General features: G+C 38.6%; 1 protein-coding gene across 1 annotated transcript; it reads left to right on the forward strand.

Moving 5' to 3' along the window:
- Positions 1 to 1,851: 1,851 nt before the first annotated feature.
- On the forward strand, positions 1,852 to 21,691 carry SH2D1A (SH2 domain containing 1A). Its single transcript, XM_029930001.1, has 4 exons — positions 1,852 to 2,144; positions 15,241 to 15,304; positions 19,933 to 20,077; positions 21,316 to 21,691. Exons 1-4 carry the CDS (start codon positions 2,008 to 2,010, stop codon positions 21,354 to 21,356), a joined length of 387 nt encoding a protein of 128 aa, XP_029785861.1. The 5' UTR covers positions 1,852 to 2,007; the 3' UTR covers positions 21,357 to 21,691.
- The last annotated feature ends 413 nt before the right edge of the window (positions 21,692 to 22,104 follow it).

Raw genomic sequence — 22,104 nt, forward strand, 5'->3', positions numbered from 1 at the left:
TGCTGTCCGTATGGACTGAATGAGGGCCTGGCTCCACTTTCTTCTCCTATCTTCTCCTTTCATGTTAGAAATTTCACCATTGTGATAAACTTCTCTGAGCTAATCATTTGTCAGCTTAAAGTATAAAGAGTTCAGGGCGGACTAACTTCTCAAGTCCTTAACATCGGAGTATGCATTCATTTATTAGATCAATTTCTTCCTTGGCCCAAAGCATGAAGAAGGGTGAGAGGTGGACTTGACCATAAGCAAGTGAGATAGAAAGCTTAGGAGACAGTCCTGGCTCAATTCTCCAGAGCTATCCCCAAATATCATCGTGAATGCGGTTTTATTTTCTTTGTTTATTCTTAGTGTTGTAAGAGGCTTATGTTTACACTTCATCTACTAAGGTCGATAGATTCTAAAGTTGGGTATGCTTCAATCAAGGAGAATCACGGGGGTGCCTGGCTGGCTCAGTCGCTAGAACATGCGATCTTGATCTCAGGTCGTGAGTTTGAGTCCCATGTCGGTGGGCAGAGCTTACTTTAAAAAAGAAAAAGCCGAGTCACTAATAGCTGCCACTGAAATCTCAGAGGGCTGTTCTCAAACCTAGGGAGGGGCAGACAAAAATCTGGCTTTGGTGCAAGGCATCTCTGTGCACCTGATCCATTAGTAGGGCTTGTGAGAATTTAAAAAATTGTTGTCTCAGCCTTGAGCTCCCAGCCTTGCCATGGTCACAAAGAACTAGGTACTGAAGTTGTGGAAGAGATACAACAGACACATGGCTTAGGTTATTTAAATTCCAGCTTTACAAGTATTTTACATAATCAAAAGGAAAAATGGAGAAGACCGCCCAGCTTCATGCATTAAACAAAGTTTTATCCCAGTGAAAGAGGAGGAAGTTTGGGGGAAATATTACTTAACAGCATGTTTTAAAATAGAAGCAATGCCTTATTTCAGAAAAGGAAATGAAAGTTGAAAGGTTTTAAGAAATGAATGATAGTTTAGCAACAACTGAGGAAAAAACATACTCTGTTCACAACAGAGTGTAAAATAATCAACACTTGCAACATGATTTGAAACAAGTTTTATGCCCCAAATGCTGAAAGGTGGGTCCTATATGTCAAAGGGCATATATGAGTCCACATAAAGACAAAGCACCAATGAAATGATTCATTCTCACATCTAAGTCTCATCAGATAAAAAAATGTGGAACTTCTTTGGACAGAGGCTGATTTTTGTTCCTCAATCGGCACTCTGGGATCTTGGACAAGAAAGTAAGAAAAATCAGTATTTGCTCGGGATCAGGATCACTCAAGAGGAGTAGGAAGGGTAGAAAAGGAGACTTGCTCCATGTTGGCTTTTCACCTACTCCTTGTGACCGTGGAAGAGCATCCTGGCTGTGCTCAGTAGTGACTGCACACCCATAGTGCTGGTAGTTTCTGTGCTGTGGTCTGAGAGCTTTGGGTTCTTTCATTCTCTGTCAGCATGTCTCCCCCTGGCATGAAGGCCATGTACAACTTGCCTCTATCATCAATCTCTTTGGGGACTAGTTAAGTGAAGTCATCCCTGGTGGCCCCTGGGAAACCTGCAAGAACGGAAGCATTAGCAAGCATTCCTGTCTGTGTGTCCGCCTTGGTATTCCACCCCAAATCTCACAAAGACCGTCTTCCAATGGGCCTCCCCTGTCCTTCTGCACCATGTGTTGGGGGTGGGGTGGGGTGGGGTGGGGTGAGGGGGACTGGGGTGGGGTGGGGTGAGGGGTGGGTGGGGGTGGGTAGGGGAATCGAACCTTAGAAGCTTGTGGCAATAACCAAGCTTCTAAAATGCTGAGCTGGTTTTCATTGAAGTGTGAGAAGGAGGTTTTAAGGCAGATAGACAACATCCTGTTGTTGGGGCGCTCCTCTCTCTTTTTCTGCACATCTGGCTGAACTGGGAGTCAGGTAGCTGACTCGGGCCCGGCTTGCAGCAGCGGTGGTGGCATCTGCCTTGGGTGGTCCGACGCCTCAGCGGCGGAGAGTCCCCCAGGCCATGGACACGGTGGCTGTGTACCACGGCAAAATCAGCCGGGAGACGGGGGAGAAGCTCCTGTTGGCCACGGGTCTGGATGGCAGCTATCTGCTGAGGGACAGTGAGAGCGTCCCGGGCGTGTACTGCCTCTGTGTGCTGTGAGTACGTCGCGGTGGCCAGGGGGGGTCCTGGCCTGAAGGGGGCACCTGCTGGGGGCGTCCGGGTGGTGTGGATGGGAGGCGGCTGTATGTGAAGTCCAGGCTTCCTGTAATGCCCACCTGACGGCCCCAAGGCCTTCCTCAAGTCCAGCCGAGGTCAGTGGTGGACCATGCTTTGGCTTAGGTCCATCACTGAGGATTTCACTTCCTGGGCCTTCACTCTCCAGAAGGGCCCACCCCCCACCCATGCCCGATCTTTTGTGGTGGCTGCAGAGAATGAATGCCCTGTGGGGTGGGAAAACGCAACCTAGAATTTTCCTTTGCTTCGAGAATGATCCAAGCTCCTGACTTCCCATTTTGACCTCTAGTTGAGGCCCGCAAGGTGGAGCCCTGGGATGGTGGACTGGGCAGAATGGGAGCCACCAGCTCCCAAGAAAAAGAAAGACCTCACTCCAGATCTCTTTAAATGGAATTGCAGGTGTTCTCCCAAAGAGGACAAGGGAGAGGAAGAAGACTAAGAAACAAAATCTATTAAGTGCAATGCCTGTTGGGTTGGGGTGCTGAGAGGGGAAAGTTTGTAGGAAAGCTGCCTCTCTGGATCTGCGTGGCTTCCTTTTGAGGAGCTGTGTGTGTGGGCAGGGGGTTCCAGAAGCTGGACCCTTGTTGATAAAAAGCTAGGACTGGTAAAGAGGAGTGGTAAAGGGCATGGAGGGAAACCACTCTTGTTATGATTCAGCTTTGCCCTTTCCCTAGGCATGCCTTAGTCTAACGCCCATTTTGAAACAGATGCACCTTCATCTTGGCTCCAGCGCTCCAGGGTCAGGGTCAGGATCCAGCAATCCTGTTCTAGTCTGATGGTAGGCTTGGGACTGTGGCAAGCTAACCTCTCAGTGCCTCGGTTTTCTTCTCCATAAAATGGGTATAATAATACTATCTGCTTCCTAGGATAGGGAGGATCAAATGTGATAATGCCAGTGAAGAATTTAGCGCTGGGCCTGACACATCATAGCTGCTCAGAAAGTGTAAGCTAGTATTATTATTGTATCTGTTTTCTCTCAAGTTCTTTCAGTACTCCTGGGGCATTTCTAAGGAAGGACCTAGCTCCATCACTTTTTTGTCAGCAGAATAAAAACACCCATGAAAACACCTACGCCGTGGAGTAGGTTCTAGTCAGAAACAAAATGAAGAAAGGGGCTTGGTAGTAATTTTGATACCTAATGAGACACTGCAAGATTGTGAAGTACTTTCTGGATCAGTGAAGAAAGATCATACTGAGGCGGGCCATGCTACATACATTGATTCTAAAGGCTTCAAGAGAAATACATGGAAGCAGGCAAAGCTCTTGGGCTCAGATGTCTTTTTGTTCCTTTTGAGATGTAGTTGACATCCAATTTTATATTAGTTTCAGGTGTAGAGCATGGTGATTTGACAATTCCATGCATTACAAAATGCTCACCACGATACATGTAGTCACCATCTGTCACCATACAAGGTTATTACGATATAGTCCCTGTGCTGTGCTTTTCATCTCCGTGACTTATTTATTTTATAACTGGAAATTATCCCCTTCATCTAGTTTGTTCATCCCCCCATCCCTCTCCCCTCTGGCAGCCACCAGTTTGTTCTTTGTATTTAACACGATGTTTACCTCGTTTTTTGGATCCGTATATAAATGAAATCATACGGTATTTGTCTTTCTCTGCCTGACTTATTTCATTACCATAATACCCTCGAGGTCCATCCGTGTTGTCACAAATGGCAAGATTTCATTCTTTTTATGGCTGGGTAATGCTCCATTCTATATAAATACCACCTCTTCTTTACTCATTCATCTGTTGATGGGCACAGGTTGCTTCCATATCTTGGCTATTGTAAATAATGCAATAAACATAGGGTGCATATATTCTTTCCAAATTAGTGTTTTTTTTCCCCTTTGGGTAAATACCCAGTAGTGGAATTACTAGATTATGGTATTTCTATTCCAATGTTTTTGAGGAACCTTCATACTGTTTCCCATAGTAGCTACACCAACTTACATTCCTATCAACAATGCAGAAGGGTTCCCTTCTCTCCACATCCTTGCCAGCACTTGGCATTTATTGTCTTTTTGACACTGGTTTTGGGTGCAGATCATTATGATATGCTTACATTATTGTTTTTCCCCACTGGAAACTGGGGTAGGTAGGTCAGTGAAGGCCAACTACTAGTCTTAGGCTCTTTTCTTATCAAAAGAATGTGAAGGAAGGAGTGGGAAAATGAAAGCAGCTTCTTTAGAGAAGCTGACAAGGGACGTAAGGAGCCCCTTAACCTAGAGGTAAAAAAGAAAAATAAGGTCCAAAAGAAGCCTGGGCAGGAGTAAGATGAGAAAGTGTGTGGCAAGATGCACCTAAGGCTCGGCCACACCAGCTCCTTTCTTGTTTTTCACACCTGTGAACTATGCTGTCGTCTTAGGATCTTCACAGTTTGTTACTTTTTTAAATTTTATTTTAGAGAAAGTGGGAGTAAGGGAGAGGGGCAGAGGGAGAGAGAACAAATGTTATGCAGGCTCCACACTCAGCATGGAGCCCAATGCGGGGCTTGATCCCATGATCCTGGAATCATGACCTGGCCTGAAATCAAAAGTTGAATGCTCAATCGACTGAACTATCCAGGCACCGCTACAGCTTATTACTTCTTCCTCTTGCTTCAGAGAACACTTCCTTGACCACCGTCTCTAAATTAAGTCACTTCTTCCGGTGCCTATTGTACTCTATCACTTTATTTTTCTTCAAGTTAACTTTAAACTATCTGACATTTGATTGTTTACTTCTGTATTGCTGTGTTCTCCAGCAAAAATGGAAACTGAGTGAAGGCAGTTGTCTCCCACACCAGGAACAAAACCTAGCATATAATAGCCATTATGAGGCACATTATGAGGCACATAATAGACACACAGTAGATATTTTTGAATTAATAAATGGATTGCTATAGGAAATAGTCTTCCTTACTGCAAAGAGCTTTGGATCAATAATCAGGAGGCCAGGGTGTGGACTCTGGGGAAGTCACTCAACTTCTCTGGGTCTTGGTCTCCATACCTGTTAAATAGGAATCATACTGTGTGCCTACTTTCTGCATAAGAGTTGTTGGTAAAATTCGCAAAAGAGAGAACAACTTTAGCCTTTTGCCCATGTAGGTCAGGGCCACATAAGGAATTAATTTAGGCAGTGTGGGAAATTCTCAAACATTTATGTTTTTACCCAAAGCGAATCTTGCATAAATGCAGTTTTTATGACTCTTAGTTCTCCATGCAAACCTCCCTGTGAAGTAGAAGAATAAAGTAGGCAAATTGGGAGTCCCATACCATGTCTTTTGATGGGCACACTGGGGCCCCAAAGTCTTAGAGTGTGATTGTCAGGCTGAGCTATAGAGGGAAGACACGAAGGTACTTTGTCTTTTATGAGAGTTTTTCAATCTTTTTGAGCTAAGGGTCCCTTTTGATAAACATAAAAATTTCATGTCCCCATTTTAGTACTATGCTGTAGTAACAATAATCAAATTTTATCTTGAAATAAACCACATACTCATTTCAAACCAAAACCTATATGCTTATGCCATGCAGTATAAATAACAATGTAAACGGTGTCGTATACCCATGAACAACAAGATCTTGCTAATGAACATGAATTGATTATAGAGTTCACTCAGAATAGTTTCTTATTCTATTCTTTGTTTTTTCCCCATTATCTAAGGTTTGGTTGAGTTTTAGTTTCTGTGTTTTTATTGTAGAAATAACATATTGCATGTGCCTTTCAAACTGTACTTTAAACTACACTTTCAAGCTACATTTGCTCCTTTCCATGGTTCTGAGCCCCCCAGTCAAGGCCTTTAGATATGGCCTTTTCCTCTGTTCAGTTTTGGAAAATTGAATCTTATGAAGTACTGAAGGTGTTTTCCATTTATAGAATTTCTCACCTTCCTTTAAAGTGAGTTTTCCTTTTGGTTATTTTCAATAAATAAATCTAGCTTTTTGTATAATGAGTCTATTAAAAATAGATCCTAATACCTATTCATATTATAGAAAACTTGAAAAATGTATAGCATGGAAATGAGGGAAATGATCTAGAGTTTCTTTAAGCTAGAGACAATTGTTGAAAGTTAAGTGAATTTTCTTCCTTATTTTAATAAAATCAACTATTTTGTTAACACACATGTGCTCTTATAATATTGTATTCTACTGCATTTTCCGTTTAACATGAAAAAACCCCATTCATATGTAACATTCTTACAAATGATTTTAAGACATTATTTTTAATGCTGTATGATAGTTCAGCCAGTGAATGTACTATATTTTCCTTAACCAGTCATCTATTTTTATACCTTTGAATCATTCCATTTTTCTTGCTGTTATGTCATCATGATTCATGTTTCAATCCATAAAGGTTTCTTTGTATTTATGATTACTTCCTTGTAATGAATTTCAAGATACACAACTTCTAGTTCAAAAAACATTAGCAGCTTAGGATTCTTGATATATACATGATCACCAATTTTTTTAAATGGTTATGCCAGTTTATAGATATGCTCACCAGTAATGCATGAGAGTGTCCATTGCACTATCCCCTCCCTAGAAATGGGTATTCTTGTTAACAAAAATTTTCATTGAAACTTGGTGTCTTACTCTTTATATCATATTTCTTTGATTAGTGAGTGAGCATCTTCTCTATGGTTGGTAAGCTGTTGTATTTCTTTGTTCATAAATTGGCTCTTTGTGTACCTTGCCATTTAACCATTTGGATCTTTCTATTTTTGTTAACACATTATGAATTTTTATATACAAATCCTCAATGTGTTGCAAATATCTTTTCTCAGTTTGGTGCTTACCGTCACTTTTCTCTGATACACAAAAAAAGTTAACATTTTTAGTAGTTAAATCTGTTGCTAATTTTCTTTGTGTGTAATTTCTTCCTTTGCTTCCCAGCTTAGAAAGTTCTTTTTCCTCCAGAGATGTCATAAAACTTCACTTCAGTTTTTGTTTTCAATTTATGGTTTGGTTAATTTACTCTTTAATTCCATTTGGAATTTCATTTTGATGTGGGGAAAGGATATAATTTGATTTCATTTCAAAATAGCTAACAATTGTCACAATATAATTTATAAATAGAACTTCCATTCCCCATCAATTTCCTAGACTACTTTATCATATATTAAACTTTAATATATAGCAATTATTGTTTCCCGTATATTCGATCCAACTGATCTATTGTTCGTGTATTACTGGCGCTGTAGTATGACAATGTTTCATACATTTAAACAATTATTTGCTATTCTTTTTTTTTCAAAGATTTTATTTTTACGTAATTTCCACACCCGATATGGGGCTCAAACTCACAACCCCAAGATCAAGAGTCATGTGCTCCACCGACTGAGCCAGCCAAGTGCCCCAATTATTTGCTATTCTTACTTGTTGGTTCTTTGAGATGAAATCTAGAATAATTTTGTTAACTTATTAAAATCCCATTGGGACTACATTAAACTTATTAATAAATTGAGGAGTTGTCATCCTTAAACAATGTAGTCTTTCCCATCAAAAAACCTGATACATCTCTCCATTTCTTAATTTTTAAAATTTGTATCTATTAACAAAGTTTTGTAGTTTTCTTTTTATAAATCTTGCACATTTTTAAAAGTTTGCTTCTAATCATTGTGCGTATGAATGTGTGTGTCAATTTTTTTTGTTTCCATTGTAAATGGGATTTTCTTTTTCTATCATATTTTGCTGTTGCTTAAGAAAGCTACTGACTTTATGTATTTTTTGTATGTTCATCATGTGTCCTAAATGCTCTTATTAATGTAAATAGGTTTATTTTATTTTAGTGCAGCTTTTTTTAAGTTTATTTATTTATTTTGAGAGAGAGAGAGAAAGAATGAGCAGGAGAGGAGCAGAAGGAGGGAGAGAGCCATTGCAGAGCCTAACATGAGGCTCGAACCTGAACCGTAAGATCATGACCTGAGCTGAGATCAAGATTTGGACACTTAATCGACTGAATCACCCAGGTGCCCCTCTTTTAGTGTAGTTTATTCTTTTTGGTTTTCTATGTATATTTTCTTTTCACTAAGGTACACATGAACTCTCACAGTTCTTCCCTTCTTACCCTCAATGTAGACAGCCATTGGGAAAGTCCTAAATGCCCAGTGGGATTGTTTGATGGTGATAAGAGGAAAACCAGTTTAAAATATTTAAAATCTTTAGTTTGCAGAAATAGTTTATTTCCATAAGTAGCATTCTGTACATCCCTGACTTTGTTTGCTACCTATCTGATGGCAGATTTAGAAGCAGAAATGCTGTTGTATTCTTTAGCTACAAGGGCACATAATGAAGTCATTTGACATATATGGCTTTGGATAAAAGGATAATTATCTTTTTGTCCTCGGAGATTGAAGGGATGACTGGGAATAAAGTGTGTATCAAACCACTGAACTGGAGAAATGGGGGAAGGAGCAGTGACGAAATCAAATTCCAGTTTACCAGTTGCAATAGAGGGGAACATTGTAGCAAAGAACTCAAAAGAATGAGAAATGATTATTTACTTTACAGTGAGTTTTTGAATACAATTGGATATGTGTGTTGGTGCCGCATTTATCTTCATGATAATGTAGGTCACTAGAATGAATTAGGATTTTCTGAGTGCAATCTGTTAATGGCAGAACAAGCCTGAAAGGCAGCCTAGGATTAAAGGGGCATCCCCCACACCACCAAATGGACATTTCATAGGCCAGTAAATCAAGTGCTGATTCTGGTTGACAACGTGAAATTGAAGTTGCAAGAGTAATCTGAGGATGTCATTTGTGTAAGTGAAGGAGAAGTCTGGGTTAACCTTTTCTGGGCTCTCCTCAACTGACCTTGTCCTTCCAGCCCCTACGTTCCATCTTCCCCTCAATGTTCGCCTCCAGCCCTGAGGCCAAGCAGGCTCTTCCCTTTCTGAGACCTGTGCTTTTGGAACATCTTAAGACCAATGTATTAATTCATTCCCTCTGATGTAAGACAGAGACAGTATAGATCTTTCAGCCAGACTCTTGGTATGCATCCCAATTCTGACCTTAAACTAGCTATTTTACCTTGGGCAAGTTACTTAAACTTTCTGTATCTTAGGTTCCTTATTTGTGAAAAGGGAAATGGTGATAGTAATAGTACTACTTACCTCATAGGGTTAATGATCCTCAGAGGATTATTACGTGAGTTAATATTTTTAAACCTAACATGTGGTAGGTATTTGTTAACATAAAAGGTCTACAGATAATTGCAATACAAAGTTAAAACATCGTAGGAATACATGCATATGTATGTTAGTGGCAGTTCAGGGGAAGAAGAGGTGATATTTATTGTCGTGAGTCATCGAAACTGGTTTTACATATTTTTTCCATCAAACTTGAAGCTGAATGACTTGACGGTTCTGAAAATTCAAGTTCACTCTGAAAAAAATGAAGATTGTACCATAGGAAATTTGGAAATCTCTTGAATCAGGATATAGTCTCAATAATGATGGCTTTGTATAGGACACCGTTTTTCTGGGTATAAAAGTTCTGAAATATTTGTTAAAAAGTCATTCTCATTATAATTGTGCCTTGAATTTTGCACATAGCATTAAACATTAGTTTGTCTAGACAGAGACCGTATGGGCGCTAGCTTGCTTATTTGCAGTGTCATGAAGGAGTCAGATGTAGCTAAACTTTTTCTTCTGTGGAGACCTTGAAGTGGTAAAAAGAAGGAATTGATGTGGTTTTGTTAGTTCTAAACCAAGATCTGTCCCCAAAGCTGACCCCTCGAGAAAATAAGTAATAAAGCAAGTTGCTTTCTTCTCATTCATTTTTTTCATTAAATGATTTCTAGCCCTAACATGGGGCTTGAACTCATGACCCTTAGTTCAAGAGTTGGATACTCTACCGACTGAGTGAACCAGGCACCCTGATTCATCTTTAATCAGGGCACTTTTTTAAGGGTTGCGAAGGCTTTTGAGAAAAATAAAGGCAAATTTTAATTTTGGCTGAGACTGAATCAACACATGCTTTGTAGTCATTAAAATGCAAAATATTTGTTAAGAAAATTAATGACAGTAACAGCAATAGCAACAAAAAAACCTCTACTGTTTTCTACCAATTATTTGTTTTCTAGTTTGTTTTTTTTTCCTGAGAGATTTTGAATTCCAGGCTAATCAATAAGTTCAACAAAGATTTGGTGAAGCAAGGAAGTTAAAATTACACCACATTCTTGGTTTGTCTGTATGAATGGGAGGAGTCGGAAGAAAGATAATCCTAAAAAGGATGCAACAGTTTTTTTAAAGGGATGTAACAGTTTTAAAAAATAAATTATATTTTTCTGATTTATAACTTGCTTAGACTAGATTTGTAAAGCACAAAATAGTAATTTTGCTCATTTTTCTTTTAAAAAGATGTTATTAGTCATGGGGCACCTGGGGAGGCTCAGTTGGTTAAGCAATAGACTTCAGCTCAGGTCATGATCTCACAGTCTTTGTGTTCGAGCCCCATGTCAGGCTCTGGGCTGACAGCTCACAGTCTGGAGCCTGCTTTGGATTCTGTGTCTCCCTCTCTCCCTGTTCTCCCCCTGCTCATGTTCTGTCTCTCTCTCTCTCAAAATTAAATAAATATTAAAATTTTAAAGCTGTCGTTAGTCACATATAACTTTATAAGAAAATTAATATGCAAGGATGCATTTATATGAGTTTAAATTTACTTCTAGTTTGTATACATACAAGAATGGTTCTGAATAGTTGTAATTGGAGTGGGGTCACTGTGGATCCACTTCTTTCACATACTATAATTTTATATGAACATAATCCATGTGCATAACATTCTCTGAAAAGTGTAAGGGGACTCTAATACCTTTGAATTTTGGTATAATTTTGAACGGTTCTTTCTGCTACCATTTTCTTATTTTGAATAACACTTCTTATTTTGGGGTACTTAAGTTAATTCTATGTTTTTCACCATTAAAATAGAACTACTATGAAAATCTTTATGAAACTGTTTTGTCCTTTGATTCCTTGGAGTATGTGGAGATAAGCAAGGTCGTTCAGTGGGTCGAAAATACGCACGTTTTTATAGCTCTTGTTATAAGTTTATTTCCTAAAACAGTGGTTTTTCAGTGGACAGGGAGAGAGTATGTGCAGTTTGAAAAAAGCATATTCAGTATTTTGGTTTAATTTTATGTTATAAAGTGATCATTCCATAATTCAAGCTACAGAAAACAAAACTATGAAACGTTGTTGGAGAAGAGGAAGTAAGTGGTTCAGAAACACTGCTCTGTGGAGACTTTTGAAATCATTGAAAAAGCTTCAGCTTCTACTTTTTCTTTTAAGCAATTTATTTATTAATTTCGAACTTTAAAATTTTCCTATTGAAAGTATAATTGACATACAGGGTTATGTTAGTTTCAGGTGTACGATATAGTGATTCAACATTTCTGTACATTACTCAGTGCTCTTTGCGGTGACTGTCCTCTGAATTCTCTTTGCATTCTTAAAGCAGAGACTGAGTGATGACTATGGAGGAGGTGGCACAGAAGTGCCTTGGGTAAGTGGAAAAAAGCCAGCTTGACTTTGCAGAAATTGCTGTCAATAATCCCACAGGTGTGGGCATTCTCTTTGCATTTTAATCTGTCTGTCTGTAACGTCAATGTTCTTACACATTATCTGGAGATCTGGTTAAAGTACAGATTCTGATTCAGCAGTTCTGGGGCAGGGCCTGACATCCTGCATCTCTAACAAGTTCCCAGGTGATGCTGATGTTATTACTCTGGGAATGTCACCGGGATGGCACTGTTTTAGAGCTCTTCCACCCACGACCCTAGGATAACAGGAGTTGACACAGGGGATCCTGGGTCAGTTCCTTCAGTGACTTAAAAATGGAAGAGATGAACTACTGGCTTATTTGAGAGGTGATCTGATTCTGCTCATTCAGAAATTCGAGGGGCGGGGGAGTAGGAAATTGTTAATATTAAATGGGTTTAATCACAAGAAGTTTTAGGCGCCACTGACATCAGGTTGTTCAGAGACTGAAGGAGGGAAGGGCTTTTGAAGTGGTACTCAGGTTCCTGCTGCTTAACTGAAAGTGAGATAAGATCAGATTCGTTAGGAAACAATTTTCAAAACAGACTCATTTATTTTGACTAACTGAAGCTGAATGATAGTAGGGAGATAGATTCGTTGTATTTTTTAGAGACTTGCTGTTTTAGAAAGTGAAAACTGGTCACTTACGATTTTGTTTGCATTGGTGCTGAGATTTTAAATAATGCGTTTCCACATCGGCTTTAACGATGGTGAATTACTGCCGTTAATCGCTTCCCGTAGGGAAAATGGAACTAAGGACCTATGCTGTTTCTCTGCTTCTATCTCCATTTTGCTCTGTGACTTTAAGAAAATCACTTAAAACCCTATGTTTTGAGTTCCCATGATGAAAAATGGAAATCAAAGCCCTTGCCCTGTTCCCTGTAGAGTACTTACTGAAATCGGAGGGCTTTGGGGTAGATTTTATTGCTCAAAAAAAAAAAAATAAGACTTTAACAATGTAATATTTTATATTTATTTAGCATGTTATATATATGCATATATCAAGCTATTTTATATGTGATCTAAATATGCTGGCAAACCTTCATAATGAAAATGAAACATTTCATTTAATCACACCAGCAATTAAATAGAATTTTTTTGATTTCACAAATTGGATGAACTTATTCTAGTCTTTTAGATGTATTTTTTTGTTCTTTAAGTAATCAGTACTGATGAACATTGATGAAAGAGATAGTAATTTAATCCACATATTTAAGGACTTTTAGTTCTAAAGACTATTGATGGTAAGTGAAGTCAGTTATTCGGGGGTGACCTTCTGTCTGGAATGCTTTGGAATCATCTGTTCTTTAAAGTTTAAATACATTTATTTATTTGTTTGTTTGTTTATTTACTTATTTAGAGCATGAGCTGGGGAGAGGGGCAACAAGAGAGGGAGAGAGAGAATCTTAAGGAGGCTCCATGCTCAGCACAGTGCCCGACATGGGGCTCGATTCCATAACCCTGGGATTGTGACCTGAGCTGAAATCAGGAGTCGGATGCCAAACCAACCGAGCCACCCAGGTGCCCCAAATACTTTTTTTTTTTTTACCAGAGTTTAGCATGTTCGAACCAATGATCTATACTGACCCAAATTTGTACCTAAGAATAACAATCAGAAAATGTCTAAAATAAAACTCTGTTGACCCAGAGAATCGGATCCATATTCATATTCGTAATTTGAAATGATGCAGAAGAGAGTTTACCCTACCAAAGTTTTCTATGAAGTGAAGGTTTGTTAGGCAAATTAAATACCATTATCGTATACACTAAAATATAATAAATAATCTACATCCATTATAGTATGGGGACCAGTAGCCGGGGCTCTAGAGTCAAACAGGCCTGATTCAAATTCCATCTTTGTTGCTTGGTCTCTAGTGTGGTTTTAGTTACTTAGCTTTTCAACGTCTTGCTTCCCTCATCTATAAAATTAATTTCACAATAGAAAGCTCATAGGATTGTTGTGGTGTCCAAAAGAAATAATTCATATTCTATGGACTGAATTATGTCCTTGTCAAATTCATATTTTAAAGCCCTAACCCTCAGTGTGGCTGCATTTAGAAATAAGCCTTTGGAATATAGTTAAGGTTAAATGAGGCCATATGGGTGGGGCTATAATCCAATAGGATTAGTAGCCTTATAAGAAGAGGGGTGCCTGGGTGGCTTCGTTGGTTGAGTGTCTGACTCTTGATTTTAGGTCAGGTCATGTTCCCGGGGCGGTGGAAGTAAGCCTTGCATCTGGCTCCATGCTGAATCTCTCCTTGAGATTCTCTTTCTCTCTCTGCCACTCTTTCCTGCTTGTGTTCTCTTTCTCTTTCTAAAATGAAAATAAAATAAAATAAAACTCTTGGCATCAATTACACAGATACCAAATATGCTTACACACTGAGTAATGGGTAAGAATCTTTACCCCATCTAAAGGCCAAGCTGCATTCAAGTACTTTAGCACAACTCTTTTTAAATTCAAATTACTATTCTTATTATGTTGTGTTGTAAAGTAACCATAATAGTAATAACATAGAAATATAGTATTATATTAATTAAACTTATAATTATAATTATTACTATAAAGTGAACCTGATAGTACCTTATCCTCATGAAATATTTTTCACCTTAAGGTTCCATATGTACTTAAAAATAATTTGATGACACCTTGTTAAATCTATTTAATAATTCGTGATTTTTACCAATTATACCAGGTCTCTAGCTTCTTCTTGTCCAAAAAGTCTCCCAACCAGACCAATTCTTAGGAGTATCAGCTCCCACATTTTATTTTATTAAACATTTAAAAAAATGTTTATTTATTTTTACGAGAAAGAGAAAGAGAGACAGACAGAGCATGAGGATGGGAGGTGCAGAAAGAGAGAGACACAGAATCCAAAGTGGGCTCCAGGCTCTGAGCTGTCAACACAGAGCCCAATGCGAGGCTTGAACTCAGGAACCGTGAGATCATGACCTGAGCTGAACTCAGAGGCTTAACTGACTGAGCCACCCAGGCGCCCCTATTTTATTTTATTTTATTTTATTTTATTTTTGAAAGAAATAAGATTATTTTATTTTTATTTTTATTTTTATTTGAGAGAGAGAGAGGGGGAGCGTGAGATGGGGATGGGCAGAGAGAGAGGGAGAAAGAGTCTGAGGCAGGTTCCATGCTCAGCTCAGAGCCCGATGTGAAGCTTGAGCTCCAAATCGTGAGATCATGACCTGGGCTGGAATCACGAGTCGGACGCTTAACCAACTGGGCTATCCAGGTGCCACCTGATCTGCTACATTTTAAAGAAAGGAAAAGATAAAGAAGACTCTCTGGAAACTGTGATTAGCGAGATATAATATGCAAGCAATGCAGAAACCTCAAGCTTTTCTTCCTATGAATGCAATGGTGCCCATATATGTGTGTCCCAATATATGTAACATTTATATGTAATAGTTAAGCACAAATTTAGAGCATCTGTTGTTCTTTTGGAATTTTTCAGTAATGGAAGTTTATTCTTTCGCAGGTATCAAGGTTACATTTATACATACCGAGTGTCCCAGACAGAAACAGGTTCTTGGAGTGCTGAGGTATAGCTCTTTTATTTATTTTTTGCTTCTGGGGGTATCAGGGAGGTGTTTGAAATTTAGGCTGGCTTTATAAAAGAGTTGTCAAATCCTATGGTTCCCAAATATTCATCAGATTCAAATCACTAAAGCTCTAACCCGAAACTGTTCATGGATCATTAAGAAGGATTTAGAGAATTTTGGTTCCAGTTCTGTTCAGCCACCATTGTACAGTACGGTCTTACTTTCGGGGAAGATAAAAAAGTTGAAGGATCATGTTCAACTTTTAGTGCCTATGCAAAATTTTGGAAAACATATACAAAATGTGTAAAATGATTAAATAAGCAATTATTTACCAAATGATAGCAATATGAGTGTTGGTTCTATAGTGGATTAAACAAAGTGACTCCTGTTTCCTAAGAGCCTGTAATATGCTTGGGGAGATAGATACAACATGAATTAAACAGCGACGTGAGCACTCCAGGTTTGTTGTCAGGTAGATCTGGGTTCCAGGTCTGGTCCCCCCCTCCTCCCTGACAGGTCTATGACCTTCGGCAGATTACTTAACTTTTCTTTGAACAGATCTCTCCATCTGTGGAATGAGCCTAAAAATAGTTACTTATTCGTAGGGTTCATTTTGAAGATTAAATGAGATAATGCATATAAAGAAAGCTCTTAGCCACAGGACCCGCACAGAAAGCCCTCAAAAATGTGACCTCGCCCAAATTGCTGAACGATATAATTGTATATGTTCAGTGCTATGTTATTTAGCATAGGGATTCAAAGAAGGGAGGATGTTTCAAGTTTTAGTAATCAAGACTGCTCTATATGTGGCAGCCAGACTGCCACTGAGCCATGTGGGAAGGACATGGATAGGCAGAATGAAATTAGAGGGAACACTGCAGTGGTTTTCAAGGTATGCTCCACAAAATTCTAAGGTTCTTCTACCTGGGTGCCTCGGGGTTGCCAGGGGGTGGGGGCCAGAGAGAGAGGAAGGCAAATGGGTAGGCTTTTGGGTCGGCGATTCATCTTTGATCTGAGCAGTTTACTTTTGTGTTGCTTATCAACTCAGGCTCGAATAAGATTTCATGAGAAAAATGGGCTCTGATGGCTTTGAAAACATTTGAAATAATGCCTGCAGAGTGAATCTGTCTCCATGTACCAGGGTAGTAGTACCTCTTACCGATGTAGAGGTCTAAATAACTCAACCTTTTGACCTCAAATGCTTTGTCTGATTTTGGACTCCTTAGAAACAGTCTGTCTTTATAATGATAGCACTTCATTATGAGCTGTTTGAAAACATTAATGTGAATATTGGCTTCTGTTAATAATTTAGTCTGTGCGTTTAGGGAATTCTACAGTCTAAACTTAAATACCTGAAACCTTTACAAATTCATCGGTAAACTAGAAAGCCCAAGTTACAGACTACAAATATTTTGAACTACTGAGATGAAAACTGGGGGCAAGTTTTCAAACACACTTTTGCTTTATATCATAAACAATTTATTAATAATTATTATAATTAATACTTATTTTATTATTATCACAGATAATACTGTAATACTAATTAGAGGAAAAGCAGTGCCATTTATAATCACAACTATTTATACCTGTTTATATTTAAAAACTCTCTGCATCGCTGCAAAGATGATTGAATAAGAAATTAAATTCCATTTATCATGAAGCACAATTGTGTGTCCTATCTACATATATATGTATACAATATGAATAGAATAAACCATCCTCCCTACAGAAGTAGCCTTCAGCTACTGAAGAATACTCTATGGAAAGGATCTTAAATTATAAGGGTTTATCTAATCTTGTCTTTAATTTTGTTTTCTTCTATTTCAAGTATAACATTGTATGCCGACGGTTACATACTTGTGATCATGTTAAAGAAGAAAGGGCTTATTGGACATAAATGTCCTTTCATCCTGTTGTCTGGTTTGACCCTGTTTATATAATAATATTATAATTATCTGCACCAGGAGAGCAGAAGATTGGCATGTTTTCTCCAAAGAGAAAACAGTTTTTGAAAAACGCTTTAGGTTTATTTTTGAAATGCATATTGCATTTTTTTTCTATCTACTAAATTTCCTTTCTTAGTTACGTTTTTGCTAAGGGAATATTAAACTAATGTGTGCTCTTAGAGCTCATATCACCTGACTGGAAGAAATTTCTCTAGAGCATATTGAAGACCAGCTGTGATCAAAAACATGTTTCATGGATAACTAAGAGATGGCAGTATGGGAAATGTGCAAATTTGAACAATAGCGGAGTTCAGTGACAGAATGGGAGTCATCGGTGGTACAATTCTTATGGTGAATGTGTTTTTCAAAATTGGTTAAATGACAGGTATTTATACTGATTTTTAGTACAGTGCTTTGGTTTGCCATAGTGCAGCAAAAATCATGGCAGGAACACTCCACCCTCCGTGCAAAGATTGTACTAGAAATCTAAGTAAGTCTGAGATTTGTTTCAAAGAGTGGAATGAACTTTGAACCCGGATCCACTGAATTATGAAAGACAAATATTATGTGAATTTCTACTTTTAGAAAGACTCTTAGGTTTTATCATTGCCTAGTGTGTTAACTTATCTCATGTGACTCAAGCTGAAATTTTGCTAAATTGTTAATTTAGAGAATTCTACAGACAATCAACTATTATTTATTAATATGTACATTGTCATCATTACATTGTAAAAAAATGTACCAACCTCCTCCTGTAGACTTCAGTGCCTTTAGGCTTTTCTGGATATTTGACCATCAGTAGATGCTAAATAGGTTTACGTATTAACCTAAGCAAAACAGTATAAGTTAGGGCAGTCATTGGCCAGCAAAACATTGCATCCCAAATTCAAATTACACATCCAGTGCTATTATTCCTTTCCATTAGTATGGGTAATCAAGTGTTAACTATGTATAAGTCCCCATAAAAAAGATGCTTCTGTTGATAAATGGTTTTACAAGCCACAAGAACAGCTAAAATGATGTGTGGTTTGAAATATTTCCACACTGAGGGAGTGTATAGTTTCTCTTCTGGCTGGTGACTCAAACTTCTCTAGAAACTGTCTGCTCTCATCCTCTCTGTTGGTGAATTCATTGTGGGTGTTGGCTTGAAAGACGAAAGATTGGGTTCTGTGTGTGACCGTGGGCAGGCTGAATTATCCCTTTGTATTTGCATTTTCTTGCCTGTCAGATGGGAATAACCAAATCGGCCAATCACTGCCAATTTGTGAGGAAATAGTGGAGGCAAATGATGGGAAAGTGCTTTAAAATGAAAAAGCGCTGTAAGGAAGATACGAGGAGGTATTTTGTGCCTGTGACCCGCCTGTGCCATTTAGCGATTCTGTCTCGGAGCCCACACTCTGTTTGGAGCCCTGTAAGAATGGCAGTGATACTTTGGGTGAGGTCTCAAGTCAAATTCTGGGAAGGTGTTTTGACCCAAGGAGTGGAACCGAGTGAGAGAGTTTACCGAGGCTCCAAGCTGTGTGAGCCTGTGAGTGGACACTAATTTAAGGCTAAAAAAACTTTTTTGATGCTGTCAAAGAAAATAACTTACCTTAATGGAGGAAATGAGGGAGTTACTGTAGATGGTGTGCTGCCTTCAGCTTTTACTGTCGTTGAGCCGAAGATTTCATGCCAGCCTTCAGTTTTTTTCTCATTAAATACCAACAAACAAACAGATCCCACCTCAAAAGCCTCGCAGATGGAATACCTAGAGAACAGCTTTCTAAAACAAACCTAGTCATTGTTCAATCGCTTATAGCAATGCTATTTCACTTTATGTAAAATGACACGCTTGAGCTGATGCCTGGACCTGGGCTCATCAGCTTTTGCAGGAAATTGTTGTTGATTTCAGCTGTGCCTTTGCAAGTGAATTGATGTCAGGAGAGGAATACATTTTAATAGTCACTTGCAAATAATGATCTCCTCAAAAGCAAGCAAACAAATAAATAAAGGTGACCTTATATAGTCTTTCATTTTTGTGTCATAGAGAAAATCTTGTCACAGTGAAGGGTTGGCAGAGAGCAATTTTGGGGAGGATAGGGGCGTTTCCTAAGGAGGAAAATATTTCATGTGAAGGACGAAGCAGGACATATGGTGAGGGCAGAGATAGCATAAGGACTAACTAGCTATGCATTGTGTCTCTCCTTACAGTCAATTTTTAATTTCCTGTGTAGCATTTTATATTGTGGGATGATGACAGGGAGGATGGGTTGGTGGTGGTGGTGGTTTGGTTTCTCAGGCTTTTTAATTAATGACCTGTATGATCTGTGTTTTCTCTGTGTTTAACTGCATCCTCTCTGTTGCTGCATTCATTGTGGGTAGTGGTCTGTATACCCTTAGAGGCTTGGGATGTATGATGGGTAGCAGCAAGGAAGGGCAGGGCGATGAGCGAGAGCTTGTACACACTAATACTGCCCCTGGGAGAACTGAAATGACAGCTCATTAGCTCCTCTTGCAGGGAAGTTCAGCCAACCAAAGTAAGCTCTTCTACGAATGTTGTTTTTCCCCCTTTTTCCTTGTGTTTTCAAATATTTGAACAAGTCACACAAATGTTACCTTTCTAGGCATCCCTCACACATTTCGTAGGCCTGTTGGTATCATTAGGAGGTACGTGAATAATTTGCTTGGCCTTTTATTTTCCAGACGGCCCCCGGGGTTCATAAAAGATTTTTCCGGAAAATAAAAAATCTCATTTCAGCATTTCAGAAGCCAGATCAAGGTATTGTCATACCTCTGCAGTATCCAGTTGAGAAGAAGTGCTCAGTTAGAAGTGCACAAGGTACTACAGGTACGGTTTACTGTTAGTTTTCGACAGGGCTTGGAAGCTGGGGCTAGGAGCTAACCTTTTCACAAACACAGAGTTATGGGAAGTTTTGTAAAAAACATGCAGTGAGTGTTGCCGGCCAATCAAGAGAGAGGGGACTACTCACGTGCTATGACTTCAATATGCCATATTGTACACTTCTAGTAAAACTCTGGGAAAATATAAAGAAGTAGATGAGCCCACAGGTAAACTCCTCTTTCCCCATCAAAACAGAAGTACCATTTCCCTTCACTGATTCAGACACAAACAAATGTGAAAGAGGGGACAACTCAGAAAACAACCTGGGCTGTCCTTTACCTTTGCTTGGTAAACTCTATTTTCTCTTCAGGGATGGAAGCGCTAATGTTAGCTTCGCCCACGCGATCTTAAGTTCTGAATTTGTGGTGCTTGCATTAATGAAATTTTATCGTAGCAAAGGAAATTGAATTAGTACACTTTATGATTCCATAGGCACAAATTGTTACATCTCCTGAGCAAAGCTCTTTTAGTGTATGTATCCAGCTAACAACAGAATATTGGACAATGTCTGCAGTTAGCGGATATGTGATTGTTTACCCATCTGTTGAAACGGGTTAATTGCTTGTTTGGAGTAAGAGGATACGCCTTGATTGAAACAGTAAATATATATGATAAAGAAAATGAGTTGTTATGTCCTTCTTTGACAGGGACCCAGGCTTAGCCATAAACTGACAATTAGACTTAAGTGCCAAATTAAATTAATGAGTAGTTAGCCTTTATAATAGAAATGTAAATAGAGCTATAATTTACAGATTACAAACTACAATTACAAACTATCCCTTTCTACTCAGTATTCCATTGTTCATAATTCAGGTGTTTTTCTTTTTTTAAATGTTTATTTATTTTGAGAGCGAGAGAGGGAGGGAGGGGCAGAGAGAGGGGGAGAGAGAATCCCAAGCAGGCTTCATGCTGTCATCATAGAGCCCCACACGGGGCTTGATCCCACGAACCATGAGATCATGATCTGAGCCGAAATCAAGGGCTGGATGCTTTACCGACTGAGTCACCCAAGTGCCCTTTTAACTCAGTTTTTAAGTACTGGTTGCTTGAGCTATACCACTGTGTTATATCTTTGTGAGCTTTATGCCATTGGAAATATTATGATTATAAGTTCAGGTTAACCTGTTCAAGTTAATAGCTTCTAAGTTTATCTTTTCTTGATTTTTGTTATTATTTTTCTTTAGGGAGAAGAGAAGATCCTGATGTCTTCCTGAAAGCACCATGAAGGAAAATAAAATACCTTGTACTTTATTTTCTATAATTTAAATATATGCTAAGTCTTATATATTGGAGATAATACAGTTCAGTGAGTTTCAAATGTATTTCTAAAACCATCATCATCCTGTAATGGAAGTGTCTAGCATGATGTAAAAGCTGAAATGGACTTTGCTGAAATGAGGAACTTTGAAATGAGGACTGGGAAAAAAGAATTCCACATGTTATTTTCAGTTCTATTTGTGAATGGGAAATGATTCAAAACACAATGATACTTTATAAAACATTAATGTCAATTCTTGCCAAATATAAATAAAAATAACCCTCAGTTTTTCTCTAAAGCACCATGTTTAGTGAAATATTATTTGACAGCTACTGATTCTAAGATGTCTTGCTTGATTAGATGGCAGGAAGCTGGTTCGTGTCCCTCGTCTTTGCCGTGCGTGGTTCTAATTAGGTATTATGCTCCCCGCTAGCTATGGTGGTGTAAACTCTTAAGGGGAATTTATGAACGTGTGCACTGTGTGCTAAAACAAGTACTAGATAAAAAGTGAAGAATTTCTGTTTAATTCTGAAAGCAACCTTCTCGCCTAGCGTTCTGATATTGGATAGTAGAATCCACAGACCAATCTGGAGTTTAAAGATCCCGTAATTTAAAGTATGCCCTAAACATTTGTTATATTTGAAATTACATTACAAATCCCACGAAATGGACTTTCCTTTTATCATCTATCTCTGCCCTGGTTGTTGCTACACCA

Source organism: Suricata suricatta, chromosome X (genome assembly GCF_006229205.1).
Source record: "Suricata suricatta isolate VVHF042 chromosome X, meerkat_22Aug2017_6uvM2_HiC, whole genome shotgun sequence".
In the NCBI taxonomy this organism is placed as follows: Eukaryota; Metazoa; Chordata; class Mammalia; order Carnivora; family Herpestidae; genus Suricata; species Suricata suricatta.

Bases quoted from the DNA above. Each gene is read 5' to 3' on its own strand.
- SH2D1A (XM_029930001.1), top strand. From the start codon at position 2,008: ATGGACACGGTGGCTGTGTACCACGGCAAAATCAGCCGGGAGACGGGG. The intron at 2,145-15,240 runs GTGAGTACGTCG...ATTCTTTCGCAG, and splicing joins GTGTACTGCCTCTGTGTGCT to GTATCAAGGTTACATTTATA. The intron at 20,078-21,315 runs GTACGGTTTACT...ATTTTTCTTTAG, and splicing joins AAGTGCACAAGGTACTACAG to GGAGAAGAGAAGATCCTGAT.